Here is a 27999-nt window from a genome sequence, read left to right on the forward strand (position 1 = left end):
TCGACACTCGACGCATATGTGCGCGTATATATCCGTCCTTCTCCCTGTGCGTGTGGCTGATATAACTTCATACACGTATGTTGTATGCGTCTTGCTGCTATATATATGTGCGTGGTGTAAGCTGCGGATTGCGATGGCAATGATGATCGTGAACGATGAATGTCTCTTTCTTCTTCTTTTTTATTGTCCCCATTCTTTTCTTTACACACGCGCTCTCTCTTTCTCTCTCTGGTACTTTGCGTGGCCTGCAGGGAAGCGGGGCGCCGACCACAGTTGGGGTGCAGAGCGACTGAGAAAAGGAAGTCGAGAAGGAAGCCGAAGAAGCCCCAAAGAAAGAAGTAAAAACAAAAACAAGAACAAAACGGGCAGCAAAGGAAGTAAAACAAAAAAAGGAAGGAAGGAGGAGGAGGGAGTCGTTGACGTCGGGCGAGCCAGGCGGAATACAACTAACATCCACAGATGGTAAACGAAAAGGGTGCGTGCCAGACGGTCAACACCGTCCGTGTGAAGGACAAGGACAACGAGGAAAAGGAGGTTATCCCCCTCGACAAGGACGACATTGCGCTCCTTAAGCTCTACGGCTCAGGCCCGTACCACGCGCCAGTGAAGGAGTTGGAGGAGTTTGTGAAAACAAAAGGGGAGGAGGTGAACAAACTAGCAGGTGTAAAGGACAATGAACTCGGCCTTGCACCACCCGTGCAATGGGACCTCAACAGTGATCAGGAGGTGATGCGCTCGGAGAACTCCCTCCATGTTGCTCGCTGCACCCGCATCCTCAACAAGGGACAGGCGGATGCAAAGTATATTGTGAATATTCGCGACACCGCCAAATACGTCGTGAAACTCGGTAATCGTGTCGCTCCAGAGGATATTGAGGAGTCGATGCGGGTTGGTGTTCTGCTGGGGTATTCCAGCATTCACATTGAAATACCACTACCACCCCGTATTGACCCTTCGGTGTCAATGATGCAGGTGGAGGAGAAACCGGACGTCACGTACAACGACGTGGGCGGCGTAAAGGAGCAGATTGACCGCATCCGCGAGGTGGTAGAGCTTCCACTGACCCATCCAGAGAAGTACACACAGCTGGGCATTGACCCGCCAAAGGGTGTGCTCTTGTATGGACCCCCCGGCACGGGGAAGACGCTGCTGGCAAAGGCCGTTGCAAATCGCACAGACGCCACCTTTATCCGCGTCATTGGCTCCGAGCTGGTGCAACGGTACATTGGCGAGGGCGCCCGTATGATCCGCGAGATCTTTCAACTGGCCCGATCAAAGAAAGCGGCCATCATTTTCTTTGACGAGGTAGATGCGGTGGGCGGGGCCCGGGGCGGGGAGGATGGCGATGATGAGATCCAGCGCACCATGCTGGAAATGGTCAACCAAATGGACGGATTTGATTCCCGCGGCAACGTGAAGGTCATCATGGCGACAAACCGCCCTGACACACTCGACCCCGCACTCACGCGCCCAGGACGCATGGACCGTCGCCTGGAGGTTGGACTGCCTGATCTTGAGGGCCGCACGAAGATTTTGCGCATCCACGCCAAATCCCTGTCTTGTGAAAAGACCATTCGCTTTGAGCTAATCGCGCGTTTGTGCCCGAACGCCACCGGCGCAGACCTGCGATCGGTGTGCACAGAGGCTGGCATGTTTGCCATTCGCGCGCGGCGCAAGACCATCAACGAGAAGGATTTCCTGGACGCCGTCAACAAGGTGATCAAGGGACTCCACAAGTTCAGCGCCACAGCGAAGTACATGGTGTACAACTGAGGCGGAGGTGGAAAGCGGAGCAGTCTTGGAAACGAGGAAGCGAAGAAGAGTGAAGGTGGAAAAAAAAACTGGAAGGGCAAGAGTGTCTCTGTGTGTCTGTGGGGAACGGAAAAGGAAGAAGAAAAGGTGAAGGAGGGCACTGCTATACATATATATATATATATGCTTATACCATGGCGTGCACGTACGCATCACCATTTTCTGTGCTTTGATTTTTGTACCCCCCCCCCCATCTCGCCACGCTCTGCGTCTCTCTGGAGCGTCACCTTCAGCTTTCCTTCCTGTTTTCTATGCTTCCCGCCCCGACACAATTCTCTCCTTCATTGTTTTTTTTTTCTTGGCTTCTATTGTTGTCGCTCCGTGCCGTCCGCTGACGCGAGCCACGCCACTTGCACCCCTTTGATGTGAGAAAAAAAAAATCACGATGAGACGACCCATGAGGAGGGAAAGGCGTGCGTGTGCGTGCATGTTTTTTTTTCTTTGTGTGTTCTTTCACTATTGCCTTTACGGAGTAAACAATATTCGGCGCTTCTGCTGGGGCCCGCACCTTCCCCTTCCCTGGGCGTCGTGCCGTCCGCCATCCCTCGCTTCTGCGCCCCCTTCCTTCAGCTCTGCGTGCCGCGCTCGCCGCTTCTTCCCCACTTCTCTTTCTCCCTGCCCTTTCTCCTTGCGATTAACTGTGCGTGTTGAGCTGCGTGCGGGGCGGTTGTCGTGGTGTGTGTGTGTAGGGAGGGGGTGGGTGGGGCGCAACGTCGCCAAAACTCATCTCGCCACTTTGAGCACGCCACAACGGACCAGGCTTGCAACGGGGGCTTTCTTCCGCTCCGTGTGCCGTGCATACAAACGCGCCGCCGTCGTAGTTTTCGCGGCGACTGCCTGCCTGTGGGTGTGGCTCGTGACCGCAGAAACTGCACCCCGCCGCGCGGGAGAACACGAAGCAAAAAACACTAGCGAAGATAGATTACAATAATAATTAACTGAGGGAAACGCACACACACACACACACACAAATACACACACATATATATATATATAAAACACATATCCAACGAGGTTCGGAAATATACCGATCAATTCTTCGTGTTTGTTTGTTTGTTTTTTCCTTTGGTGACTACAACAAAAATTATGAGCGGCGCCAGTAAAGCCAGGGGAAGTTCTATCGATGTGCTCATTCGTGTGCGCCCAATGCGAACGGAGTTGCAGGAAGTAAAGACCGCCTGGGATATTAGCGCCTCCACACTGCGTGAGAAGGGCAATCCGGATAATCTCTTTACCTTTGATCACGTCTACGGCACCGACGCCGCAACGCGGTCGCTGTATGAGCGTAGTGTGCGCAACAGCATCGTCACGAATGTTGTCAAGGGATACAATGGAACGGTGCTTGCATACGGCCAAACAGGCAGCGGCAAGTCCTATACCATGCTGGGTGGCAGTCTTGTCGGTGACTACAACGCCCCGGAGGGCATCGTCACACTTGCCGTGCGTGACCTTTTTTCAGATATTGAGCAGGAGGAGCAGCGAAATCCATCCATGCAGGTGGCGGTGCACGTGACCGTGATTGAGATTTACAATGAGCAGCTGCGGGACCTTCTGCTTGCGCCGGGAGCGGCAACGGCGCCCTTGTCCATACGCGAGAATGAGCATGGCGTCTACGTGCACAACGCCATAAAGCGCCAGGTTGCGTGTGCACGGGAATGCACGCAGGTGATCCACGCCCATGTGGCGGGTCGCGTATCCGCCTCCACTGCTATGAATGAAATCTCGAGCCGCTCACACTGTGTGATTCGTATACTTGTGGAGAGGAGCTTTCCGCTTGCGGACTCCAGCGACGCCTCCTCCATGAGCAGCGAGGAGGACGGGGAGGGGGGCGACTGCGTGCGACGAAAGATTGTCGCCACGCTTAACCTGGTCGACCTGGCGGGGTCCGAGCGGGTCGCCAAAACCGGCTCCACGGGGGTGCGGAAGGTGGAGGGTGGCCACATCAACAAGTCCCTCACAATCCTCACGACTGTCATAAGTCGTCTGACGGAAAAGAGCAGTGGCCAGGGCGGCGGGGCGGCAGCGACGTTTGTCCCTTACCGGGATTCGCGACTCACACACCTGCTGAAAACGGCTATTGGCGGGAACTCCCTGACGGCTGTCTTCTGCTGCATCACCCCAGCGGTGCAGCATGTGGATGAGTCGCGCAGCACGTTGCAGTTCGCAGCGCGCGCCAAGGCAATCAAGAACAAGGTCTCCGTGAATGAGGTGGCAGACGCCAAAACGAGGCTGCGCATGATGGAGGCGGAGTTGCGACGCTACAAGCGCATGATGCTGGCGACAACACTTTACTTGTGGAGCAAAAACGTGCGCATCAAACGCCTTCAAGGAAAGTTGGACGAACTCCTTCGTCTTGGGGCAGCTCCTCCTCCTCCTCCTGCGGCGGCGGCGGCGGTTCCTCACGCGACACGGACGACGCCAACTGAGCAGCAGCGCATCATCATTGAGCAACTCACGCGGCAAAACGGACAGCTTCAGCAGGAACTTGCCGAGGCACTCGGACGACTCTCGGACCAAAGGAACAGTGCCCAATCAGATGCACATACCACCGCCGCCGCCATGGGCCTTGCCGACGATAGCGAGAAGCAGCAACTTCGCGCGGAAGTGCGTGACTTGGAGCAGATGCTGAAGGAGACGCTTGATGAGAAGAACGCCATCCAGGCGTCTATGGATGAGTTGGATAACTTCTGCAAAGAACTCGAGGAGGAGAACGCGGCGCAGGTGGCTGTTAACAAAAAACTGAAGACGACATGCAAGGAGCTGAATACCCTCATTGACGCCAGGGAGGGCGCAGAGCGCGCCGGCAAGGAGGAGGTGACGCTACTAAAGGAGCAACTTGCCAAGACGCAGTCCAAGTTGTTGGAGAAAGGCCGCGGTGATGAGTACCTGCAGCAGCTGACAAAGCTTCACATTGAACATCAAGAGCTGCAGTATGTCCACCAGCAAATGCAGGAAATACACAGTCGCGAAATGGGCGAGGCAGGCGTCAAAATGGAGGAACTGCGTGAGAAGATTGATGGACTCGAGGATGAGGCGGCGGAGTTGCGGGAGGCGAGCAAACTACAGAACTCCTACCTCTGGCGGCTGCTTAGCGTGGCCTCTGTCGTGTCACGCGGCAAGGCGGTGGATGCGGATGAGACGACTGCCACCGTTCGCGGCGCACAGGTGGACGCCGCAGTTAAAACGCTTACAACATTTCTGCAGACCTCGCTGGAGAAGCCCCCTGCGGTTCCTGAGTCCCCCGAGGGCGGCCACGCTGGGCCGCGGCATTGGAAGCCACAGGACGAGCACCAGCAGGAAAATTTTGGGAAATATGGGGCCAAAAAAGGCAAGGGCGAGGCTGACACGGTTCTTTTGAAGCGTATTGAGGAACTGCAGCAGCAACTGGTGGCAAAGGATGCTCAGCGAGACGTCATTGTGGACAGTAAACTGAAGCGCATGCAAAGTCTTGCGTTGCGTCTTCACACAACGAACGCGGCGCTTATTGAAGAGTTGCGGCAGTCCTACGCAGTGTGCGAGGAGTTGTTCCGCCTTGTAGACAAACACCCGAAACTTGCACAAAAGGTGGCGAAGTCGGGCCTTGCGCCCATGTCCTTCAAGGCAGCCGTCGATCGAGCCTTGCAGGCACAAGTCCCAGCAAGGCCGTATGGGCACAACTGAGGGCCGTCGTTTACGGCCTGGGGAGGCAAACGAAAAGCACACAGAAGCCGCACAGCACGATGAAAAAAACATGGATGGGGACTTTGTCCTTCACACGTGATTCCAGCGAAGTTGTCTTGGAGGGTGCGGTGGATTTGGCGCTAACATGTGAGTTGTGCATGAGAATTCGTTCTTTTATCGTGCCGCAGTGCTGCCCCGCCGCGAAAGAGGCTTTAAGATTCTTCTCACTGTTAGTTTTGTTGTTGTTGTTTTTTGTGACCCTCGACGTAGTTCCCTGGACGCATGCGTGCTTGCGTGGCCTCAGAGCATGTCTCTCATTCCTTTACTTGTAGAGATGCGGCTTAAAGTTCGTCGCTTCCGTCACTTTTTTTTTTCTTCTCCCCTTATTGCTGTTGCTGTTTTTTTTGTTTCTGCCCCCGTGTTACTCCTATGCACGTTTGCCGACTCTCCCGTACGCAGGTCACGTTGATGAAGGGATTGCAAAAGGCTGCACGTCATGGAAGTTATGCGACGCAGTTCTGGACGCAGCCCAGCCACCCGCCCCACCGCTCGCGTCATGCGATGTTGACGGCGCACTCCAAAAAGGCTATTCGGCGTCGGCTCGTTTTGCCGCTGGATGCGCATGACTGGGGCCGCGCCCTCGAAGTGCTCGACGCCGGTTATGCGAGACTTGGGCGCAGCGCGGAGGATTATCAACGGGTCATCCGTGGCCTCGCCCATGAGACGGCACCGCAGCGGTGCAGGGAAGCATTGCACACGCTGAACTCGCTGCGGGACAAGGCGTACACGGGCGAGATTGCGTCTAGTAGTGGGCTGTGGGTCTCACTTGTATGGGCATATGCCCGTCTACGCTATCCGCGCGAGGGATACGAGTGTTTGCTGCAAGGGGAGCGGCGCTCTAATTTTTCGTCGCTCACAAAACAGCATCTGGGAGAGACGCTATTGCCACTAGTGGCTGAGCATGGCATGCTGGATGAGGCGAGGTACATTGTGGAGAACTTCTTAGGCACAGGTGGGAGCCGTCATGACAGGGCGCGCGTAGCCAGTCTTGTGGCAGAGGCCGCTGCCAGGAGTGGCTCCTGGGAGCACGCCATCGCGGCAGTACAGCCCAGGGCAACCACCGCAGCGACCCGGCCCAATCCGCACACACTGGCCTCTCTGTTTGTCTCAGAGGAGGCAAACGACGCTCCGGAAGAGGCGTCACAGACGTCGCGAGGCGTCTGGCAGCTTTCAACAGCGGCGCTACGATGCATGATGTGTTCCATGGCAGACGATGGACAGTGGGTGATGGCCCTACGAAGCTTGCAGGAATTGCGTCGTCGTTGCAGTAGCGACACACCTCCCCTTGACGGCGTCCCCTCCGGTAATGTCAATGGGAGTGGTGACGCTCCAAGCGCGGCAGGAAAGGGGCATCCACCACCGCCGCCACCGCCGCCGCCGCAGCAGCAGCAGCAGCAGAACCGGCAACAGGAATTGACACTCTCGGAAAATGAGCTGCAGCGGCTTCTTAATTGTTTGGGAAGCCAGCATCGATGGGAAGAGGCGACCGCGCTCTTTGCATCGCAGTATTTTACTGATAATTCTAGAAACGACAATGCAAAAATGCGGCCTTTGCAGCCCACAACGCTGAACCTTCTATTCGCTTCGTTCCCGCGGGAGACGAGGGAGTGCCGCCTAGTGGCCCCGGAGGGCGAGCCTGAGGCACCCGGCTCCCCCACGGGCCCCTACCTGCAGGAGACGGGGAGCGTGACACTGCAGCTTGATGCGTTACACCACCCACAGCAGGCTGTTTCTTTTTTTAACCGCCTGCTTAACGAGCGGGATGACGCTGCTGTGACGGACTGGGTGATGGCCGCGGTTGGGCCCGCGTTGCTGCAGCTGGGGCAGTGGGATAGGGCGCTGCATTTGCTTCGGCAAACCCCGGCCCTCGCTTCAGCCAAACCACCTGTCTGCACGCTTGAGGCGCATTGGGAGGTACGGAATCGGCTTGTCGCGCTGCTCTACTACCTGCACGGCGCCGTCTCGCTGGAGTCACGGTACTACACGTTGTGCCACTTCCCCTTTGCGTTTCCAAAAGAGGCATTCCGGGAGCTTCCTCCGCCCTCCGAGCTTTTGGCGCACTTGAAGCAAAGGCGAGAAGAAGGGCAGAGACCCTCGACGACGCCCCCTTTTGCTCGCCAGGCCTCCACCCCACGGCGGTTTGCGTCACGGCGCCTGTCCGCCATTGTGCAACACACGGAGAAACACGAGGACGAACTCAAGCGTCGCCTGACCGCGTTGTACGCTAGCCGCGACAACGCCTTCCGCGGGGGCGATGCGGAGAAGGACCCACGCCCACTGCCCAAAGGCCTGCATGATACGGCGAACGGCTGGAACTTCTATGGCCGCGGTGGGGAGATGGTTTTTGCGAACCACAGACGGACGGCGCATCCCTTTTCGATGCATCCAAAGGTGATGCGGGCGTTGGCAGACCCGTACCGTGGATGGAGCCCGAGCCAGAACAGCTGTTGGGCCCATCGTGAACGTGTGAGAAAGTGGAACGGCCACAGCGCAGTCTAACGGTTTAACCTCAGTTTGCGGCGGGGACGGTGCCTGTGCCTTCGCCAAACTACAAGGGGCACCACTGGGTGTGTAACGACGCTGCAGGAGGGTTTGCAGCAGTGTTATAAGGAGACTCTGACGGTTTGTCGTTGTTGTTGTTGTTTTTTTTTTGCGTGCGTGTGTAGTTGTGTGTCCTTTCCGCATTTACTTCCACTTGCTTTTTCCCGGCTTACTCCTCCTCTTTTTTTTCCCCCTGTCGGTTGCTATTACCTTTCCTTTTCCCTCTCTATTTCTCATTGTGAGTGTGTGCGCGGTCGCTTCTCCCCCGTCACTTGTTTGTTTCTTGCACCTCGCGTGCTTCGCCTCTCTGCTTGCATTTCCCGCACCACGCGACTGCGGCTGCGTCTACTGCGAAAGCGAAGGGGGCGGAGGAACGCAGGCAAAGCTGTGCACAGAGCAGGTGAAGTCAAAGAAGGTGGGGAGGAGCTGCAGCAGCGGGGGTTGCGGGAGGTCCTTTGCCACGAAGGGAGCAAGCGAGCCTCACAGAGCACACGTTGCGTACGCCGCTTTGGGTGCAGGCCACTTTGCTGAGCGATGTCGGTCTCTTGCAAGAACAGCCTTCTCTCACGGGTAACAAGCATCGAAAAGGCGGCCGAGGTAGCAAAGAAGGCGGCGCCCAAAGTGGTGCAGCTGTCGGAGGAGGCCAAGACACTACCACCACACATCCGGAGCGTCACAGAGCCCGCAAAGCTAAACGCGCAAACGCCGTTTTTTAAATGTCCGCCGTGGGCTGGGCTTCCTGCCATTGCATGTCATCTGCAATGCACCCGTGATGGGGTCCCAATGGCATCCTTGGGGCTTGAGCGGTTTCCCTTCTACTTGTTTGGACGAAGCCGCGTGTGTGACTACGTTCTTGAGCACCCGTCGATCAGCAGCATTCATGCCGTTCTCGTTTTTCACAGTGAACAGCAGTGCTTTGTGCTCATGGACTTGGGTTCTACGAACGGCATCAAGCTAAACGGCACCCGCATTGAAAGGAGACGACCCATTCCCGCACCTATCGGTAGCCGTATTCAGTTTGGTTTCAGTAGTCGCATGTACAAGGTTGCTCGAGGGCCACCGCCTTCATCGAAGCGCTTGCGTGAAGAGCAGGAGGGAGAGGCAGTCGCGAAGGGAAAGGACCAGGAGAATAATTCTAGCCGTGATGTTGTTGTTAGGGACAGCCACGTGGGGGAGGCTGGCAGTTATACCACTCCTACGGCTGCCACAAGTGCGGAGGATAAACGGGATGGCGGGGCCGTCACTGCGAGTTTAGAAACCCATAAGCGAGAGGTGGACAAGGCTGAGCAGGGGCAGGGTGTTGCTGCTGCTGCTGCTGCTGCTGCCGCCCCTGCACCTCCACCTCCGGCTGCAGTGGCAGTGTCGGTGCAGGCCCCCCCAGAGCAGTCCGGCTCCGTCACGGCTCCTGAGCCGCTTCCTCCCGTGTTGCCGCCGCCGACCGAAAAGCGGCATCTGTACCAGGTGCTAATCAAGCATAAGGATGTGCGTCGTCCTGTTTCTCTCGCCCCGCGTAATAAGGGTGATAAAATAACGCGGTCAAAATCCGATGCGTTGACATTGGCGGGGGCGATTCTCGCGCGTCATGGCGACCAGAAAGCGGTGTGGTCGCTCGATGAATTTATCACAGTGGTTCGTGACTACAGTGAGTGTGGTTCTGCCAAACGGAATGGTGATTTGGGCATGGTGGAGAGCGGCACTTATACGGAGAGCTTCGACCTCGCGGCATTCGCGCTTGACTGTGGCAGGGTAAGTGCACCGGTGGAGACGGAACTCGGTGTGCATCTTATTTACCGCGCGGCCTAAAATGAGGTTGATGCTGGAAATGACGTTATTTGGTAATGTCCTGCCCGCCCCCAGGGTTCTTGTGGAATGATATATAGGGATACTTCCTGCATAATAAAAGTCTACTGTACGAGTGTTGTGGGGCGGGCGGCATTGAGGCGTTGGTGTGATGGAGTGGCGTGTGGCAACAAAATGCCTATAGTTTGTTCTTCTTATCGTCTTGTTTTGTGTGTCTGTTTGTGTGGTTCCGCTCCGTTTTCTTGATGGTCGCGCAGCAGGGGCTACGCACCCCTCTCCACTCGCTTTCTTCCTCCCCTGCACTTTTGACGGACTGAGACGAGCGTGGGCGTGTGCTTCTGACATACGAAGGGGGCGGCGTCCAAGCAGTAGCGAGTAGGGGGTGGAGGCGTACACCACACAAGACGAAGGAAAACAAAAGAAGAGAGGGAGGGGGAAAAACAGGCGGAGACGAAGAGAGTTCTACGGTTTTCCAGTATACCATGGGACCCATTGCCAGGGCCTTAGCCTTGGAGCTGCTGGAGCACTCCACTCCGCAGCAGTTTCTGCTGGTGAAGGACGGTGTCACTGTGAAATGCGACCATGACAGGAGCGGTGCACGACACGTGGGACAAATAATAATTTTGCGGAAAGAGGAGTATCAAGCTGAGTCGGTTGAGAATGCAGTTGCTGATGACACAGAAGAATCTGTTCCATCCCCTTCCTCCCTCTTTTCGGAGGAGACAACACGAGACAAAGCTTCCTCTATTGCTAAGCCGCGAGGCTGCGGAGAATACTTCTTGCTGTGGGTGCCATATTCGTTTATTGATTTTCAGGCCCAGAATGCGGGACGACTGAGCTCCAGCGGCTCCGCTGGCGCTAAGGCCCCCGCAATGGAGGCCTTAGAATGGAGGTACATTATGTGTGTGGCGGTAAACAACATTGCAAAGGTGCGGAGACGCACCCAGTCAGATGGAACCCGCACGGTTGAGTTATGCTTTCTCGATGGTGCGACGGGGCATCCGCTGATCTTCATGAACGGCGGCGTGACGAGGTTTCTTGATGTTCTAAGGGGCATCTCACCGCTGCGGCAGAGTAGCGTTACCGCGGATGACTTTCTTGTCTACGCCGCTGACGACGCAGAGACGGCGGCCACCGATGGACTTGGAAACGCGACTGCGACGCGCGGGGGCGGCGCCGGCCTCCACAGTGACAAACGACGTTCATCGAACGGACGACTGGCTGGGCGGTCGCCGCGGCCTAATGACGTGGAGAACGTGTTGTATGAAAACCATGAGCGATCCCTGCTATCGCGTCTCGCTGCCACAGTCGCCACAAAAATTGACAAAGTGCGCTCGCAGCGCTCCCTCAACCTCGCTCAGCAGCGTGGGAAGGGCATGCCCACGTGTCCCACCACGCCCTCTCTCTCGCACGCCGATGAATCGCTGTCAGAGGAGCGGTTTGAGTTTGTGGAGGAAGTTATCCCGGTTGAATCTCAAACGCCCCGCATTCCAGCACCAATAGACCGTGCAATGGGGCCCCCGCTCACAGCAGAGGTGTGGAATAGTTGCTTCACGGGAGAGGAACGTCGCGTTGACCGGGGCCGCTACGCCAAGGCGCTGGCAATTGCCCATGCAGGTGGAATAGAAAAGGAAATCCGGATGGAGGTGTGGTGCTTTATGCTTCACGTGTACCCGGACTTGTTTGAGTCAACGGAGGCCCAGCGAGAGTCCGTGCGTGAAAGGTATAAGGCCATGTACGAACAGCTCAAGCAACAGTGGGAAAGTATACTTCCAGAACAAGAAGCCAACTTTTCCGCCTTTCGTGGAATGCGTGCGGCGATTGAAAAGGACGTGGTACGCACGGATCGGTCCCACGAATCCTATTTGGATGCAGACGGCGCGAAGCAGCGCATGCTATACAATGTGTTAATGACTCACGGAATGTTAAACTTTGACTTGGGTTATTGTCAGGGGATGAGTGATGTGCTTTCCCCCATTGCTCTTCTCGCCGAGACAGAGGAAGAGGCATTCATGTGCTTCTCCCGCTTCCTCACTGAGCACTGCAAGGGCAACTTCTGCAAGAATGTTAAAGCGGGCATGGAACAGCAGCTTGAGGAGCTGCAGTTACTGGTTCGAGTTTTTGTCCCACGTCTCTACAATCACTTGGTGAAGCAAAATTCAGAGGAGATGCAGTGCTGCTTTCGATGGAGGCTGATGCTCTTTAAGCGCGAGTTTTCCATTGATGACATAATGCTGCTGTGGGATGTCATTCTGAGTTGCCCCTACACGACAGGTTTTGAGCTATTTGTCACTGCAGCGTTACTGAAGGCCTTGTCGCCGCAGATACTTGAGCAGCACCTGACGCATGATGAGCTGCTGCAATTTACGAACAGCATCGCTGGTAAGTTGGATGTCCGACACCTCATTCTGTTGGCGCAGGACTTTTACGATGGGGTTGCCAAGTGCGCTTTGGCAATGGAGAGGCACGAGACCGCCGTGGGCAACTACCGGCCGACACTAAAAGAAATTATTTCTCTGCTGAGACTTGCTGAAATGGAGGATCCCCGTGCCGTTGCGGAGTGCGCATTTGAATGATGGTTGCTGCCGTAGATGCATTGCTATAGTTGAGTTTGGCCGTAGTAACGATGCCGTTCCTTTTTTTGTTTTTTGTTTTTTTTTTTGCTTGTTTGCTTGTTTCCCCATGTAAAACAAAAAAGTGCCTCGCAAAGCACAAAAAGGAAAAAAGGTCACAGGATGGGACGAAGAAAACGTGAATGAGTTGAAAGCTGAAAAGAACAACAACAATACGAAGAGAAAGAGGGGAGTAAGGAAAGGAATTGAAGCTTAACTTTGCGCTTACCGTCCACGCCCTGGGGCCCTCACCCCATTTGCTGGTGTTATTTCAACCGTTGACTTGTTTGCTCTAATCTCTCGCTTCCTTCCTCTGCGTGTGTACATGTGCGGATCTGCTGCTCCCGCCGCTGCAACGGAGGCAGCCGCGTCATTCGCGTTGATGTTCCGCTGTTTCTTGTGACTATGTTTTGCATGCTGCTATTTTCTTGTTGCTGTTGTTTGTGTGTTGGTTTATCCTGCGTGGTTGTGTCTGTTCCCACCACTTAAGCGGACAACATGTCGAAGCAGCGTAGGGAAAGCGCCTTTGCGTTGGTGCAGCGGCTCAAGGCTTCTCCTGTTGGGCTGCTTCCGCCCATCTTCCACAATGCGACGGATGGCGGCTTGCGGCAGAGCGATGTCCTCGTCGTCGGCGGGGCTCCGGGCACCGGCAAGACGACGTGGGCGTACCGCCTCGCCGCGCAGCATCTCAGCTGCGGCGGCGGCGTCACCATTGTGTTCCTCCCTGGAAGCGGCAACTTTCAAATGCGTCGCTTCATGGAGCACCTCGAGACGTTTGCGGCGACGCCCGAGTCCTTTGCTCTTTCCTCGCCGTGTCAGTGCTCGGCTCAAGCGGCGGACGCCGCGGCGATGGAGGCGCGACGCCAGGCTCTGCTTGGCGCGCTGGACCGCCTGGAGGCGGTGCACTGCCTCGACATGAACGACTTCTTCGTCTACTGCAGCCACGCGGTTGCCAGTGCCTCCCCCAGGGCGGGGTCGCAGGAGGTGGCGGTTCCGCTGCTCCTCGTGGAGGGCGCTGGTGGCAAGGGCAGCTACCTGTATCACCTGGAGCGAGCCATTGGGCACGAGGTGCCGCTCTGCCATTGGCTCCTCGACTGCCTCCAGCGTCGGAGGCGGTGTGCGCTTATTATCATCGAGGAATGGGGATGCGAGGGCGTCGGCCCAAGTTGGCCGCTTGGCTCTACGCGGGAGGAGAACCCCTCCCCGTTTGTGTCGGTGGTGGAGGAGGAGTCTGACTTTCTGCATCGCCTACAAAAGGAGACGGCGCAGAGGAAAGCTGTCGTGCGTCAGCACTTTGCAAAGCGGCAACGGGTTTCCTCTGCGACGCCCACGACTAATACCGCCACTGTTCTCACTATCGCCGGCACCAGCAGTGCCTTGAGCGCAACCGCCCCTGTGCCAATGGCAGTAAATTTGGGGACTGAGCTGCATTGGCAATTCGCGGGGAGCCGGCGGCTGTTCTATCTTTGCACACAGATGCTGCCCGTTGCAGCTCGCGGGGTCTCCCCTGTCGCACGTCTGTTACAGTGGCGTCCCACAGAACAAAGCACGCGTGGCGAAAACAACAACAACAATGCCGCGGAACCCACAGAACCCATGCGGCAGCAACGCTGGCGGCAGCTGCCCGAAGTAAGGACACGTCTGCGCGGAGAGGTTCTCTGCGCGGCGCAACTCTGAGGTGGCTTTCCCCACACTGCCTCACTTCCTCGTTGCGATGATGACACGGCCGCGAACCCCAACTTGTTTTTGACTGGCGTGTCTTCCCGGTGTGTGTGTGTGTGTGGCGCCCTTTTCCTGATAGCGCAAAGCGACTCGTGTGGGGAGGAGTGGGATTGCGAGCTGGTGCCCTTTAATTTCAAGTCAAACCTCCTGCAGAGCCCTCGTTTCCATCACTGTTTTTTTATTGTTATTATTTTGTCTTTGTTGTTTGTTTGTTTGCGTCAACACCACTCTCACCCACCCCAAACCAAACAAACTAAAAACAAAAACAAAAAAACGACTGTCTTATGCGCAGTAAGGTGCCGCACGCAGGGTTATTGTACGGGACGGCACCGGATGAGCAACATCAGTGACGACGACGACAACCGCGTGCTCGGGATAGCCGCGCACGATCCCGTTGCCGCGCCGGTCGCCGCACACCCGGACGGTGGCGCAGGCGGGGAAGCGGGGGAAGCAGAGGAGATGTACCTTGACTTGGGGCCGCCCAGCGAAAGGGACAGCGACGATGCCGAGGCGGGTGACGGTGGCGGTGGCGGCAGCGGTGGCGGTGGCGGAGGGGACGAGGATGACGGCGAGGTGGCACCGCTTTCAGACGAGGCTCTTGTGGCCATTGCGAGCAAGACGGAGGCCAAGGCACTGGGCAGGGAGTTGTACAAACGCTGGAAAAAGTTACAGAAGCGGGACGGGAAGAAGGAGCGGCACCGCCACGACAGCAAAGGGAAAAAGAAAAGCAGGCGAGAGGATAAGAAACATAAAGATAAAAGGAGCGACAGAAAAAGGCACCGTCGAGCCGAGGCTGAGGAGGAAAGCCACCACGATTCGGATGAGGGCGCCTGTGATAACGACCACGAAGAAGTTGAAAAGGTGGTCAGTAAAAAGAAGGGGAAGCGCACTCGTCGCGAGAAGCCTATTGCCCTCGGGGATGAAGAGTTGGGTGTGGCACCCTTCGCCGACTTGGACGAGGTGCTTCAGGTGGAAGAGGCCGCAGCAAAGCAGCCCGGCAGAGGTGGGGTCAAAGGCGTGCACGCAGAACCGAAACCGAAGAAACTCTCGGGGGAGGCGCAACGTGGGATCTTTCGAAACATTGCGGCAGGTGTTGTAAACGCTATGCGGGAAGCACGTCTGAAGGATGAGGTGGACATGAATGAGCGACGCCCTCCGCTGCATCGAGTTGCTATCCGCAAATATGTCATATCACAGTGTCGCCGCGAGGCGTTGCGTTCCTTTCTCATTGAGGAAGGTATTTTGCAGGAGCTGAGTACGTGGCTGTATGATTTCGTTCGTAACGAGCTGGCGGCTTTTGAGTTGCGTTCTGACGCACTTGATATTCTTTTGGGGTTTCCCATCGACGGTGAGCTAGATGCCGGGGTGGCGCGCAACGGGGATGAGATTTTGGACGCCTTCACAGGCATGACGCGTGAACAGCTTATCCACACCGATCTTGGCAGCGCCGTCAATGCCCTTCGGCAGTCAAAGCAGGAAGTGCACCAGAACCGCGCCAAGGCAGTTCGGCTGCTCGAGAGGTTGAGCCGAGCGATGGCCGGTGGCGTGCGAAGCGGGCGTCGCGGTGCCGCTGCTGCTGACGGCGGCCGTGGGTCGCACGCAGGCGGCGGCCCCTCTAGCAGTGTGACCTGGAAGTGCAAGGACGACCCGACAGTGGCGCCACCGTTCCACACGGTAAAGACAGGAACCGAAGTGTTTCAAAGCGCCCTTGCACGGCCTGACCCGCTTGATCCCTTGTCGTACTTGCGCCTGCCACCCCGACGGGCACCGAAGGCGTATGTGACGAACTTGGGAGGCAACGTTGGCGCGGGGGATTAGAGGCGGTGTGTCTCATTCAACGCATTTTTTTCATTTTCCTTGTGTTTTTTTTTTGTTTTCTTCTTCCGGTTCTTCAGGGCTGCTGTGCGTGTGATCCCTATACAGGAGAGCCGTTTTGCCCGTCTGAGCGTGTGTGTGTGTGTGTGCGAGTGCAAGCTGTGGCCTTTTTGCGGTAGATGTTGGTGAATATATTTTTTTTTCTGTAGAGGGGGAGAGTCACGTGGGAAACTTCCATCGCGCCTTCACTTCTCCTGTTAGATAAAACAATTATCTCAAGCAGCGAAGAATCACACATTTCAATACTTATAGGGAGACAGATACAGGGGGAGGCAGCGGTGAAGAAAGGGGGAAAAAAAAGAGAATAAGAAAAGGCGCCGGGAAAAATGAAACTTGGAATTATTGGCTGCGGTAACATGTGCGAGTGCATCCTTGCTGGACTTATTTCGAGCAAGGAGTACGCCCCAGACTCCATCTACGTCTTTAACCGAACTGCCACGACTGTCAAGCGTTTGTGTCAGCAGTATGGGGTTCAGGCTGGCGAGGACGCGTTGGACGTGGCCAGGAAGTCGGATATCATTATGCTTGGAGTTAAGCCGTATGCCACTTGCTCGGTGGCGGAGATGATACGGGACGTCGTGACGGAAGACAAAATCGTCCTCTCCATTGCGGCAGCCATTACGATTGCGTCAATCGAAAAGGCATTGGTGCATCGTCGAAAGGTTGTGCGCGTGATGCCGAATGTCCCGGCGCGTGTGGGGGCCGGTGTCACATCTGTCACACCAAACGCGGTGATGACCCCCGGCGATACGGAGCTGATTCTGAAGATGTTCCGCACGGTGGGGGTGGTGGCGCAGGTGGAGGAGTCGCAGATCCACGCTGTGGTTGCCGTGGCCGGCTCAGCCCCCGCCTACGTCTTTATGTTTATGGAGGCGATGGGTGACGCAGCCGTGCATGGTGGCCTGTCACGGGACAAGGCATACGCATTTGCGGCGCAGACGGTGATGGGAGCGGCGAAAATGTTGCAGGAAGGTGGAGTGTCACCTGCACAGCTGAAAGACATTGTATGCTCGCCCGGTGGTACGACCATCGAGGCGGTGCGGTGCCTTGAAAAGGGTGGTATGCGTTCCGCCGTTATTGAGGCCATGCTCGCATGTTCTGACCGCTCCAAAGAGTTGGAGGCCAAATTGAACTAATGGTTTCCCCCAGGGTTTCAAGATTTGAAGGCGTTTACTTTCAGAGCATTTGTATTTGCCGTTTTTTTTTGTCTTTGTCCTTGTTTTTCCCCAGCCCAAAAGCGGGGAATGGGAAATACTTTTGCTGTAAGTTTTTTTATTGTTGTTGTTGCTGTTATTATTATTGTTCCGCGTTTATTTGTCGCTTTTTGTGTGAGTGTATTTTATTAGTACTATTATTAACGTGTGTGGCTCCGTTTGTCCCTTGTTTACTTTTTCTTCTACTGTTGGCGCTGTTTGCCGCGCGGCACACGCACGCACACACATGCACCCACGCTCGCATACGTGCGCACGTGGGACACCCCACGTGTTTGCGCGCTACTGAGAAACAGTCGGGGAGGTGTGGCGGCCGGGCGCCCAGCAGCTGCTGCGCCGGCATCGTATGGAAGATAAACATAAAAATAAAGGGGAAGAAGAGCTGATGCGTGGTCTCAATGGTGAAGATACAGGTTGGGGTTTGAACCTGCTCTCACTCTCACTTTCTCGCTCCGTCTGTTTCTGAGCCGTGAGCTCATGTCTGTTGTTTGCTTGCGACACCTCTGCCCCGTGTGTATGTGTGTGCCACTTTTTTTCTTTATTTTTGTGTGTTTCATCTGCAATGCCGCCGCGGGGAAGGGGAACTGGAAAGCGCGAAGAGAAGAGAAGGGAGATAGCGAGATAGCGAGAGAGAGAGAGAGAGAGAGAGATCGAGCGAGATCGCTGGTGCGCGAAAAAGAAGAGTGAAAGCAGCCTGGCAGACGCGACGCAGAGTAGGTGGAGGCGGCGGCCAAGGTCAAGGCCAAGGTCAAGGTGGACTTTGGAATATGAGGCGGTTGTCGGGGGAAGTGAAGGCCGCAAGTGCCGTCCCTCTCGCTCTTTCGGTCTCAACATCTCAGCAGCACCCAGACGGTAAGGACCGCGGCAAGAGTGCGGGTGGTCAGGCGACGTATGAGCCGCTGCATGTGCTGGGCAAAGGGTCGTTTGGCGTCGTCATGATGGCACGAGTACGGGAAACAGGGAAGACAGTCGCTGTAAAGAAGGTTCTCTTCGATGGTCGCCTGCACAATCGCGAGCTCTTGCTTCTGCGTGACCACCTTGGTCCCAACCCCGGCGGTGCGCAGCCTGTGCCAGCTGGACGTGATAGTTATGGTACTGAAGCTGTGAATAACGACCACGGTGGCACTGATGCTTCGACACAGGAAGCGGGGAGCGCCCCGCTTGGGGAGGCAACACCTGTTCCTTCAACGGTGCCATATCATCCATGTATTGTGAGGCTGCTGGATCACTTTACGGCGTCTGGTCCCAACGGGGAACAGTACCTCTATATTGTGATGGATTGCCTGCCATTGGATATTCACCGCCTACAGAATATTTACGTGAAACAGAAGCAGCAGCGGATGCCAATTATGCTGGTGAAGATCACCATGTTTCAGCTGGCACGCGCGCTAGCGTTTCTGCATTCACGCAACATATGCCACCGTGATGTCAAGCCTGGCAACTTACTGTTTGATCCAGAGACGGGAGTACTGAAGCTTTGTGATTTTGGTAGTGCCAAGGTGATGCAGCCTCCAGGCGTGAATGGCCCAAGAGAGAAGAATGTGTCCTACATTTGCTCTCGCTACTACCGAGCCCCGGAGTTGTTGCTGGGTTCATTGTACTATCATTTTCAAGTAGACCTCTGGGCGGCCGGCTGCGTGCTTGCTGAGCTGCTTTGTGGTGAGGTGCTCTTCAAGGGAGGCAGCACGGTGGATCAAATGGCTGAGATATTTAAGGTTCTTGGGGCCCCATCACGTCAGGAGCTTTTTGCGCTTAATCCACAGAGCGCAGAAGCTCTTCTTCACGCCAGTGAGACTGGCCTTGAAGTGCCACCCGCGTCGACTGCGGGTACCGCTACTAGTAGTGACTATCTGCAGCGGTATCACGCCCTTCGCATAAAGGCACTTCAATGGCAGAATGTGCTTCCGCCCAACACACCGCCAGCTGCGGTCGCGCTAGTGGGCGAATTACTTCGGTACACGCCGGCTGAGCGACTCTCCGCCGCAGAGGTCTTGGAGCATTCCTTTTTTGACGACGTCTTTGCCGAGAATGCCTGCCTACCGAGTGGGGCACCGCTTCCCGTCAGCATGTTTGAGGTGACTGCTGAAGAAATGGAGGTGCTCCCCCACTGGCTGCTGGAGCGGATGGCCTCCGCGGAGGCCCTTGCAAGGCGCCGGCTCGCAGGCGCAGGTGGCGGCGATAGAGGAGTGCCACATAAGTGAAGGTAAGAAGGACTAAAACGAAAACAAAAAGGGGGAAAAAAAGCAAAAGAAAAAAGAGATGACGTGAACATAACAAGAACAACAACAAAAAGAAAAAGAAAGCGAAATAGATTGAACGGTGGGGATGGAAAGAGGTAGGAAAACGAAGGGGAGAGAAATGTGAAAAGCGACGCCGCAGCGGTGGTGACACGAGCAGCGGAGAGGAGTGGGGGGGGGGCGACGGGAGCCACAGACAGGTTGTGTGGTGAACACGCACACGAGGCACCATCGCCCACGCCCCGCTCTCCCTCGCTCTACTTCAGCTGGCAGGCGCCACTTCTGAAGGACGGAACGAAAAACAGAGGGCTGTGGGAGACTTGAAGATTTCCTTCCGCCCGGTCCCTGACCGGCAGGCAAAAGTAACCGCAGCGTCGAGGCCCACAGAGCGTGGAAAATGCACTGGAAGGAAAAAAGAAGTTGTGTGGTGAAGAAGGGGGGGGTCGTGAAGAGGGAACTGGGAGGAGAGAAGGGGAGCGCACCCTTGCGAGGAGGCAACTCCCCTCCTCCTCCTCCTCCCAATTCCTCATCAAAAAAAAAAAACGTGTGTGGAGAGGTGTGGCGTGCGTGCTGTATCTAAGGCGAAGGGGAAGAAGCATTGGAAGTGATGGTTTCTTTTTCTTTTTTTTCTTCTACTACTTTTGAGTTTAGCTTCATGGCTGTTATGCGTTGGTTTTATCTTTTTCTTTTTTTTGTAAGAAACAACGACAACAAAAAAAAATGACCGTCGATGTTTTTGGCCATATTTTTTTTCCGTTCACCTGACCGCGCTTGTGCTTTTTCTTCGTATGCGTGTATAAGTAACCGGGGGAGTGGGAGGGGATGTATATATTTAGAAGGAGAGAGAGAGGCGACATCAATGTGGCTGTTTCTTCTTTGCCTTCCTTCTTTCGCCCATATCGTTGGTAAGGAATGTCCCCTTTTACTTTTTTTTTTTTTACTTAACTGCGCTCTCCTTTTCGGTCCTCATTGCTGCTCTCTCTGTTCCTCCACGCCTCTTCACTTGTTGTCTTTGTATTTGCCACGGCTCCTGATCTTCGTTTCACGTGTGTGTGCGCGTGCCTTTTTAACCCCGTTTCTTTATTCATCGTTGTTACTTCTTTGTTTTTCTTTATTTGGTGTTTTTTTTTGTAACTTTCCACAGCTGGTTTTTTTTTTCCTTTTGCTATCGTCTGCATTCGTTGCAGAACCCTCACCGTATATCTTTCTCCATATATATATATATATGTGTGTGTGTGTGTGTGTCTGTGTGCTCTTTTCGTTGCCTGCTCCACGCACCTGCGCGCGGTCTTGCATGCGGGGGCGAGCACAAGTACCGCACTGCAGGGACGTCTCTTCATCTGTCGCGGTGTCGAACACACTCCGTTGTGTGGGACGGGGTGAGGTTTTGTGTGACCGAGTGAGGAGGAAGAAGCGATATGCGCTGCCGCCTGCGGATGTGTTGGCCCATAGTCAGTCTTGCACGTATTCCACGCACAACGCATTTCTCGCCTCCTACGTTTTTATATATGGAAATCCTATGTGTGTGTTCTTGTTTTGAGTGGCCTTTTGGTACCTGCTGCCGTGCGAGGATTGCCTCGTTACATAATACCAAAGATAATAACCCAGGTGATAATTGGAGAAGGAACGGGATGGAATGTGTGTGTGAGTGGGGGGCGGGGGGTAATCGGAGATCGAAGGAGTACGAAAAAGCATAATGGTTTTTCGAGTTTCCTATATAACATGTGATTACTGGCCAGCATGTGTATGAATGCATACGCACACAAAGCAACTCCATACAAAGAGGTGCAGCGCGAGAGGGAGAAAGAGGGGAAGGAGGGTGAGAAAGACAGATGCTTTCACCGTTGAGACTTCACTGCCGCAGTTTTGGCATTGCCTTGTTATGTTTCGCTAATTTGCGATTTGCACCGTAGCCTCTGTTGTAGACATTGCCGATTTCTTTGCGGGCCACGCACAACGCGCACTCACACGGTGCAGCTGGGCATTCGTACGGCACGGGTGCATGATTGGAGGTGGTGTGAGCGCCCAACATTGCCGTTCTGAAGACTCTTTTTTTTTTTTTCCTATTTATATGAGTGGTGACGTGGAGTATTATTATTGGTGTTATTATGACTGTGATTATTGTTCTTATTCTTTTCTCCTCTGACTTGCCTATCCGTTTTGCCTGTGCGGATGTGCCGCCTTAATGCCTTTCTTTTCCCTTTCATTGCTGTCGGCGCCGCGTGTAGCTTGTGGGGAATGTGCTCCTTGGCGGGTGCTGTCTCCCTGCAGAGGAAGTTCTGCCTGTTTTGGCTCACGTCACGCGTGTTTGGGGGTCTGGCGCCTCTGGCGGCGCCGTCGTTTTCGCCTGCGCAGCGCCGCCTGCGATGCGGACGGCTGCCCGCATCCGCTTGGGCGCTGCACAACAGCTGCCGTGGATTCGCCTCAACGACTGCGGCCAACATGCGGTTTGGAGGGATCGGGCGAAACCGGCAGGGGCCGGACTTGCGGGGAGGGGACGAGGTTGGGGCGGCGTGGCGGGGGCAACCAACGGAGGCGGCGGACGCGGCACTGCAGGAGATTGAGGACGCCGTCGCCGCGCTCAGGAGCGCCACCCTGCGGCACTACAACGATGTCTTTAGCTTTTTGCCCTCGGCCGACCATCGGCACTCGATGGTGATGCTGCTGGGCAACCACAGCGCGGGGAAGTCCACAATCATCAACTACCTTCTTGGCCGCACGGTGCAGCGGACAGGGGTGGCGCCGACGGATGATGGATTCACCATCATTCAGCGTGGGGACAGGGACAGTGATGAGGACGGTCCCACAAGTATTAGCGACCCGCGGTATCAGCTGCAGGATTTACAGAAGTTTGGGATGCATTTTGTGCACCGTTTCAAAGTCAAGACGCGCCAGCTACCGACCACGTCGCGGGTCCCACGGGGATTGATGATTGTGGACACGCCTGGCATGATTGACACCCCAATCCACGTGAAGGACCGTACATCGTTGGAGGGGCAATTGCGCGGCTACGACTTTCTGGCGACCACGCGGTGGTTTGCGTCTCGCTGCGACGTCATTCTTCTCGTGTTTGACCCCGCTAACCCCGGCACCACCGGGGAGACGCTGGACGTCCTAACGAAATCCCTCGCCGGCTTTGAACACAAGTTTCTGCTCGTGATGAACAAGGTTGACATGTTTGACAAGGCGACGGACTTTGGCAGGTCCTACGGGGCACTCTGCTGGAACCTCAGTAAGGTCATGACCATGAAGGACATTCCGCGCATCTACACCACTTTCATTCCTGTTAAGACCGCTGCAACGGAAGAATTGGAGGTCGCACCCACAACGATCTCCGACCCCTCCTCCTCCTCGTCAGCGGCTCCAACCACAACGGCCCCAACGGTCGAAGCATCATCGGCGTCGTCGCTGGAAGAGAGGGTTGCCGTGGTGGCGATGCAGGAGTTTGTGCGGGAACGGAATGAAGTGATGGAGGAGCTGCTGAAGGCCCCGCTGCGCCGCCTCGACAACCTCATCACGGAGACCGAGGAGGGCGCACGACGGATCCTCCTCGCGGGGCGCGTATGCAACGCAATTGTTTGGAAGCATCGTCAGCAACAAGTGATCGCCGTTCTCGCACCCTCCGCGTTGCTTGGCTTGGCCGCATGTGTCCTCGCCTTGGGCGGGATTAGCGGTACGGCGATGTCCATTGCCGGCGTCGCGACTCTCGCTGCCGCAGGCACTCTCTACGGCTCCATCTTTCGCCTGCAGCGCCTAGAAAGTGAGCTGCTCAACAACAGTGACGCAATTGTGGGCCAGCTGTTTATTGGGCGGGAGAAATCGTTAGACCTGCAGTTGCGCTGGAGGAACATCGTGAAACCGGAGCTTCTTGGCTTTGCGTCCTCGTCAGCGGCGGCGGGAAGGGGCGTCATTTCCTCCCTCCCGACGCTCAGTATGTGGGGGCAGAAAGGCATTAACTCTAGTTTAAAGCACGACATCCCCAGGCTCCGGCTAAAGGTGGCGGCGTACAAGGAGGCGCGCCACGGCTCGGCCAGCCGGCATCCGGCCTCTGTGTCATCAAGAGGCTGCTAGAGTGTCTGGCAGCACTCTCGCACTCGGCGGCTGGCCGAGTCTGGCTGGCGTTTGCGCCGCGTCTTGTTGCAACAATCGTGGGATAATTTTTCTGGTCTCTTCCGCTGTGGGCCTGCCTTTTTTTTGTTTGTTTGTTTCTCTTCCTTTTTGTCTTTTGTATTCAGTTTCGCTTCTGTTCTCCAATATTTTGTGGCCCACAACAACTAGGAGGCTAAAGAAGCAGTAGCAAAACCGGGGGTGGGGGGAAAGGAGGGGGATAGAGAAAGCGCGGGAGAAGGAGAGGCCCACAGAGAAAGAGGGAGTCGGAGGGGTGGGAGAGAATGGATATAAATACCTACATACACTAGCATCTATGCCGATCTTCGTTGCCGGCGCTGTGTGCACGTCCTGCATGCCTAAATGGATGATGCATATACATGCATATATATATATATACAATCAGTTTTTGTTCGGTTCCCTTCTTTGTAATGTTTTTTTTTGACTTCGTCTGTTGTTGTTTTTTTGCTGTTGTTTTTTTTTGTTTTTGCTCGTTGCGTATCAAGCCATCCTACACAGCAATGAGCCACAAGTACATCCTTCAGGGGAATTCGTCCCTTCACAAAGCGGTACAGTGCCTGCTTCAGATGTTTTCCGTCCCCGTGGACCGCGTCATTACTGCGGGTGAACACTTTGCCGTGAAGGACGGGGCGATGATCCACGTTGGTCTCCTCCCGCTTCTGACGGTGCTTCGCAGCACCACACAAACCGCTGAACTACGGGCATTTGCCGGGGCGGAGGCTGAAGTCCGCCCGTTAGTTAATCAATGGGTCTCCATGGCGCTTCTTCTTTCAGCGGATGTTGCGGGCGATCGGACCACCGCCTGCACGACAACGCCCCTTGCCAAGCACGTTTTCGCTGAGATTGAGAGGTGCGTGGAAAGCTTTGACCTAAAACAGGGTTTCCTGGCGGGAACTCCACGGGCGACTGTTGCGGACTTTCTTCTTTATGCCGCTATTCACAGCCACCCGAATGGGTTAGCCGAGGCACTGCCATCCACGCTGGCCTGGTCGCTCCACGCGCAGCGCGATGCGTACCTCACGCCAATACTTTCCAATTCTGCAGCAGAGGCGGCGGCGACGGTCAATGCGTCCAAGACAAAGAAGACGGTGTATGTAAAGCCGTCAGAGGAGGAAATTTTGCGCCGGCGCCAGGAAAAGGAAAAGGAGAAGCAGGCAAAGTTGGCTCAAGCAGCCGAGGCCCCCACACCCGTGACATCGCCCGGGGCGCAAGAGGGTAAGACGCGTAAGAAGAGCGAGCCGAGGAAGGTGGCTGCCACACTTGACCCTAACCGACTTGACATTCGTGTTGGACGCTTCAACAAGGTCGAGCGACACCCAGACGCCGATCGTCTCTACGTGGAGGAAATGGATCTCGGTTCAGAAAAGCGGAAAATTGTCTCTGGCCTCGTGGAACACTACACAGCGGAGGAATTAGAGGGCTCCCTGTGCCTCGCTGTATGCAACATGAAACCGAAGGCACTTAAGGGCATCACCTCAGAAGGTATGGTGCTTTGCGCATCCAACGCAGGCGCGCTCCGCCTCGTTCGCCCGCCGGAGGGAGCCAAACCTGGCGATCGCATCATGTTCGCCGACGCCTTTGACGCGGAGGCGCTACAAGAAACGAAGCAATTGTCTGGAAATGAGATGGGTGAGTTGATTGGTTTCCTTCACACCGACAGCGAGGGCGTTGTGCAATGGCGAGACATCCCCGCGCAGCACGCAAATGGGGTGATGAGGGTTCTCGATGTCCCGAACGCGGCTGTGAAGTAAGCACACATTTAAGCGAGGGAGAGCATGGCCAAAATGACGTGATTCAGGAGTTGCATAAATGCTTTAAAAAAAAAGAATGAGGGAGAAAATAAATGAAGGAGACAGAGAAGGAGTGAGAGTGTGCGGGAAGGTGCTGCTGGGCTCACAATGGAGCCAGCGTGGGATGTTTGGTTTCTCCCGTAGTGGATAACTGATACCGGCCAGCATTCCACGCCGCCGCCCTCTTCCCTTATGTCAGCACATTTGCATCGACACGGCGAACCGCGCCCACGCGTTTCCTCTGATTTTCTCTTCGGCGCTGCTTCCCTGCCTCTGTTGGCCCTCTCCACGCCTCCATCTGTCCTTTTTGTTTCGTTGTGATTTGCCTTGTTGTTGCTTTTTTTTTTCCTCTCTTTCTGTTTCTTGTAGTACCGCTTTTTGCTCGGGTAACTAAGGTAAGGGAAGGCATATTATTTCTCAGTCGTCGGCCCCCACTTTCGCGGCGATGTATAGATCGAAGAAGTCAGGTGGGCGGGCTGCGTCGTCCGCGACGGCTACGACGGACCCGGTTGGCACGGTGCGGGAGGAGACCACGCCGGAGGCCGCCTCAGAGGTTGCTACTGCAACGGCCGTCATGGCCTTCAAGGCGCGACTGATGGCACCGTTTATGCTGTACGATCGGATGCTGCGGCAGGTGGTGCCGAATGCCGCACACGACCGTCATTACCGCTCGGAGGTGTCTCGTGTGCAGGGCGTTATTATTCGCCAGATCCGGCATGCGCTCGATCAAGAGCACAGCACAACACCCAAGGAGATGCTTTACGCGGTTCAAAAAAGTATTCTGCTTGCCTATGCCTCGTGTGCCGTATCTAGCGATACGGAAGCGCTTGTGCCACTGAGCTCTGATGAGGAAGCGATGGAGTTTGTCACGCGGCTAGAGAGCTTTTTTGGGGAAAGGAACGCCTCTGCCAAGGCAGTGGCGTCGCTTGCAGCTGTACTCTCGACTGGCATTGTGCGTGACTGCTACAAGGAGGCGTGCAATCGCCTGGAGGCAAGGCTCGCAGTGGAGGGACAGTCCCACGCGGGGAAGCCACGTACAACGGAGAGAAACCTCGCCCTAGAAGCCACAAGAAAGAACACGCAGGATCTTCTTCAACTTCGAGGTGCGTTGGTGACGGCGTTTGAAGCTATCAGTACGCCTTTTAATGAAAATGGAACCACACCAATGCCAAACAGCGCCACAGCGGATGCGACAACGGCGGTGCTCACGGTTGAGGCCTATTACAATCTTTTGGGTTGGGCGCTTATGATGCAGCCGGAGCGTCTTGGCCTAAAGGCGGCCCATTCCACCCCGACGCTGTACCAAGAACCTCAAGCCGCAGAGAAGTTATTTGCCAAAGTGACCTTGTATGATCCCGCGACCGGTATGATTGTCATTGAGCGCAAGAATGTTGCCTCCAAGTGGGGTATAATGCTAAATGCGTCAGGTGCCTTGATTGGTGTAGAAAATTCATTGCGAAACTCCACCACTGCAGGGGGCGCGTTGTATCATGCTCTCCAGCAAAGAAAGAAGGGATTGCCTATTTTCGCCATCAACGACGTGCACATTGGCAGTGCCGAGGAAGAGGAAAAGGGGGGGATCGAGGAGGCCCGCGCCAACACAAAGGCCCTTCGATTAGAAAGGATACGAGGGGCGCTTCAGCAGTCGGATTGCGTTATTTCGCTACGCGTGGCAACGGTGACAACACTGGGCGAACCACAGGAAGTTGCCTTTGACATCATCCAACAGGGAGGGGAGGACGCCGCTGGGCAGCAGGCAGCACTCATTCTAAAGCGGCCATCCACCGAAGTGCCGTGGCAACTTCAGATGCAGATATATGCCGAGAGCGTATTTGTTCTGGATGGATTTGCCGAATCTCTTCCGCTTTCCAAGGCAGCCAAAGAGTTTCTGTGCACTCATCGTGGACATATACTCATTATGCAAGTTAATGGGTGCAACGCAACGCACGGTGACCTCATCATGGACGTGATTCGCAGTTCATTGTACCTGGTACTGCGGCTACGAGTCGTGAGCGATATGGGGGAGATCGCGTCGGAGACAACCGCCAAACAAGAAGCTGAAGCAACGGAGCCAGTGCAGCAAGCAGAAGAAGCGCTGGAGGCTGCATCGGCTGTGGCAGTTTCCCACGAAGAGCGGGAAATGGCAGGGGATGAGGAAGCTGAAGTGGCTCAACACCGGGCGCTGTTGGAGGAGCACAACATTCACCCAGATGAGCCACTACCGGAGGTTGAGGAACTGGAGGAGGCGGCGACGCCGCTGCCCAAGAAGAAGGGGCGTTCGCGGAAGTTGGACGTGGCAGAGGTGGCGATGAATGACATGGCGGTACCAGAAGAGGCGGAGGAGCTGCCCACGGCAGTGACGGAACTGGAGGAGGAGGCGGCGACGGCCCTGCCCAAGAAGAAGGGGCGTCCGCGGAAGTTGGACGCGGCAGAGGTGGCGATGAATGACATGGCGGTACCAGAAGAGGCGGAGGAGCTGCCCACGGCAGTGACGGAACTGGAGGAGGAGGAGGCGGCGACGGCCCTGCCCAAGAGAAGGGGCGTTCGCGGA

At 55.6% G+C, this 27999-nt stretch overlaps 12 protein-coding genes across 12 annotated transcripts, besides 24 other annotated features; all 12 read left to right on the forward strand.

Moving 5' to 3' along the window:
* The first annotated feature begins 327 nt into the window (after nt 1-327).
* Nucleotides 328-362: a sequence feature (A-rich).
* Nucleotides 363-459: 97 nt separating this feature from the next.
* Tco025E_01270 (putative proteasome regulatory ATPase subunit 1) lies at nt 460-1773 on the forward strand (the record flags this gene model as incomplete). The annotated part of the gene is made up of 1 exon (XM_029368208.1): nt 460-1773. The coding sequence occupies one exon, from the start codon at nt 460-462 to the stop codon at nt 1771-1773; it is 1314 nt and encodes a 437-aa protein (XP_029231635.1).
* A 101-nt stretch (nt 1774-1874) lies between these two features.
* Nucleotides 1875-1907: a sequence feature (A-rich).
* A 9-nt stretch (nt 1908-1916) lies between these two features.
* Nucleotides 1917-1937: a microsatellite.
* An 822-nt stretch (nt 1938-2759) lies between these two features.
* Nucleotides 2760-2794: a microsatellite.
* A 60-nt stretch (nt 2795-2854) lies between these two features.
* Nucleotides 2855-2880: a microsatellite.
* An 18-nt stretch (nt 2881-2898) lies between these two features.
* On the forward strand, nt 2899-5472 carry Tco025E_01271 (putative kinesin; the record flags this gene model as incomplete). The annotated part of the gene is made up of 1 exon (XM_029368209.1): nt 2899-5472. The coding sequence occupies one exon, from the start codon at nt 2899-2901 to the stop codon at nt 5470-5472; it is 2574 nt and encodes an 857-aa protein (XP_029231636.1).
* Nucleotides 5473-5700: 228 nt separating this feature from the next.
* Nucleotides 5701-5728: a microsatellite.
* Nucleotides 5729-5901: 173 nt separating this feature from the next.
* Tco025E_01272 (uncharacterized protein) lies at nt 5902-8031 on the forward strand (the record flags this gene model as incomplete). Its single annotated transcript, XM_029368210.1, has 1 exon — nt 5902-8031. One exon carries the CDS (start codon nt 5902-5904, stop codon nt 8029-8031), a length of 2130 nt encoding a protein of 709 aa, XP_029231637.1.
* A 125-nt stretch (nt 8032-8156) lies between these two features.
* Nucleotides 8157-8206: a microsatellite.
* A 401-nt stretch (nt 8207-8607) lies between these two features.
* Tco025E_01273 (peptidyl-prolyl cis-trans isomerase) lies at nt 8608-9876 on the forward strand (the record flags this gene model as incomplete). Its single annotated transcript, XM_029368211.1, has 1 exon — nt 8608-9876. One exon carries the CDS (start codon nt 8608-8610, stop codon nt 9874-9876), a length of 1269 nt encoding a protein of 422 aa, XP_029231638.1.
* A 479-nt stretch (nt 9877-10355) lies between these two features.
* Nucleotides 10356-12449, forward strand: Tco025E_01274 (GTPase activating protein; the record flags this gene model as incomplete). Its single annotated transcript, XM_029368212.1, has 1 exon — nt 10356-12449. The coding sequence occupies one exon, from the start codon at nt 10356-10358 to the stop codon at nt 12447-12449; it is 2094 nt and encodes a 697-aa protein (XP_029231639.1).
* A 60-nt stretch (nt 12450-12509) lies between these two features.
* Nucleotides 12510-12551: a microsatellite.
* A 432-nt stretch (nt 12552-12983) lies between these two features.
* On the forward strand, nt 12984-14162 carry Tco025E_01275 (uncharacterized protein; the record flags this gene model as incomplete). Its single annotated transcript, XM_029368213.1, has 1 exon — nt 12984-14162. The coding sequence occupies one exon, from the start codon at nt 12984-12986 to the stop codon at nt 14160-14162; it is 1179 nt and encodes a 392-aa protein (XP_029231640.1).
* Nucleotides 14163-14251: 89 nt separating this feature from the next.
* Nucleotides 14252-14268: a microsatellite.
* Nucleotides 14269-14378: 110 nt separating this feature from the next.
* Nucleotides 14379-14423: a microsatellite.
* A 117-nt stretch (nt 14424-14540) lies between these two features.
* Tco025E_01276 (uncharacterized protein) lies at nt 14541-16025 on the forward strand (the record flags this gene model as incomplete). Its single annotated transcript, XM_029368214.1, has 1 exon — nt 14541-16025. The coding sequence occupies one exon, from the start codon at nt 14541-14543 to the stop codon at nt 16023-16025; it is 1485 nt and encodes a 494-aa protein (XP_029231641.1).
* Nucleotides 16026-16146: 121 nt separating this feature from the next.
* Nucleotides 16147-16177: a microsatellite.
* A 231-nt stretch (nt 16178-16408) lies between these two features.
* Tco025E_01277 (pyrroline-5-carboxylate reductase) lies at nt 16409-17218 on the forward strand (the record flags this gene model as incomplete). Its single annotated transcript, XM_029368215.1, has 1 exon — nt 16409-17218. The coding sequence occupies one exon, from the start codon at nt 16409-16411 to the stop codon at nt 17216-17218; it is 810 nt and encodes a 269-aa protein (XP_029231642.1).
* A 48-nt stretch (nt 17219-17266) lies between these two features.
* Nucleotides 17267-17306: a microsatellite.
* A 33-nt stretch (nt 17307-17339) lies between these two features.
* Nucleotides 17340-17386: a microsatellite.
* Nucleotides 17387-17890: 504 nt separating this feature from the next.
* Nucleotides 17891-17953: a sequence feature (GA-rich).
* Nucleotides 17954-18060: 107 nt separating this feature from the next.
* Nucleotides 18061-19494, forward strand: Tco025E_01278 (putative glycogen synthase kinase-3 alpha; the record flags this gene model as incomplete). The annotated part of the gene is made up of 1 exon (XM_029368216.1): nt 18061-19494. One exon carries the CDS (start codon nt 18061-18063, stop codon nt 19492-19494), a length of 1434 nt encoding a protein of 477 aa, XP_029231643.1.
* Nucleotides 19495-19505: 11 nt separating this feature from the next.
* Nucleotides 19506-19605: a sequence feature (A-rich).
* Nucleotides 19606-20028: 423 nt separating this feature from the next.
* Nucleotides 20029-20049: a microsatellite.
* Nucleotides 20050-20142: 93 nt separating this feature from the next.
* Nucleotides 20143-20171: a microsatellite.
* Nucleotides 20172-20224: a microsatellite.
* A 504-nt stretch (nt 20225-20728) lies between these two features.
* Nucleotides 20729-20757: a microsatellite.
* Nucleotides 20757-20782: a microsatellite.
* Nucleotides 20783-21619: 837 nt separating this feature from the next.
* Nucleotides 21620-21665: a microsatellite.
* Nucleotides 21666-21768: 103 nt separating this feature from the next.
* Tco025E_01279 (uncharacterized protein) lies at nt 21769-23601 on the forward strand (the record flags this gene model as incomplete). Its single annotated transcript, XM_029368217.1, has 1 exon — nt 21769-23601. The coding sequence occupies one exon, from the start codon at nt 21769-21771 to the stop codon at nt 23599-23601; it is 1833 nt and encodes a 610-aa protein (XP_029231644.1).
* Nucleotides 23602-23718: 117 nt separating this feature from the next.
* Nucleotides 23719-23757: a microsatellite.
* Nucleotides 23758-24011: 254 nt separating this feature from the next.
* Nucleotides 24012-24036: a microsatellite.
* A 35-nt stretch (nt 24037-24071) lies between these two features.
* Nucleotides 24072-24126: a microsatellite.
* A 32-nt stretch (nt 24127-24158) lies between these two features.
* Tco025E_01280 (putative tyrosyl-tRNA synthetase) lies at nt 24159-25409 on the forward strand (the record flags this gene model as incomplete). The annotated part of the gene is made up of 1 exon (XM_029368218.1): nt 24159-25409. One exon carries the CDS (start codon nt 24159-24161, stop codon nt 25407-25409), a length of 1251 nt encoding a protein of 416 aa, XP_029231645.1.
* Nucleotides 25410-25893: 484 nt separating this feature from the next.
* Tco025E_01281 (uncharacterized protein) lies at nt 25894-27999 on the forward strand (the record flags this gene model as incomplete). Its single annotated transcript, XM_029368219.1, has 1 exon — nt 25894-27999. A coding segment is annotated over one exon (2106 nt), but the record flags the coding sequence as incomplete, so codon positions are not given.

This window comes from Trypanosoma conorhini, assembly GCF_003719485.1.
Source record: "Trypanosoma conorhini strain 025E chromosome Unknown Tco_14.4_contig_00040, whole genome shotgun sequence".
In the NCBI taxonomy this organism is placed as follows: Eukaryota; Euglenozoa; class Kinetoplastea; order Trypanosomatida; family Trypanosomatidae; genus Trypanosoma; species Trypanosoma conorhini.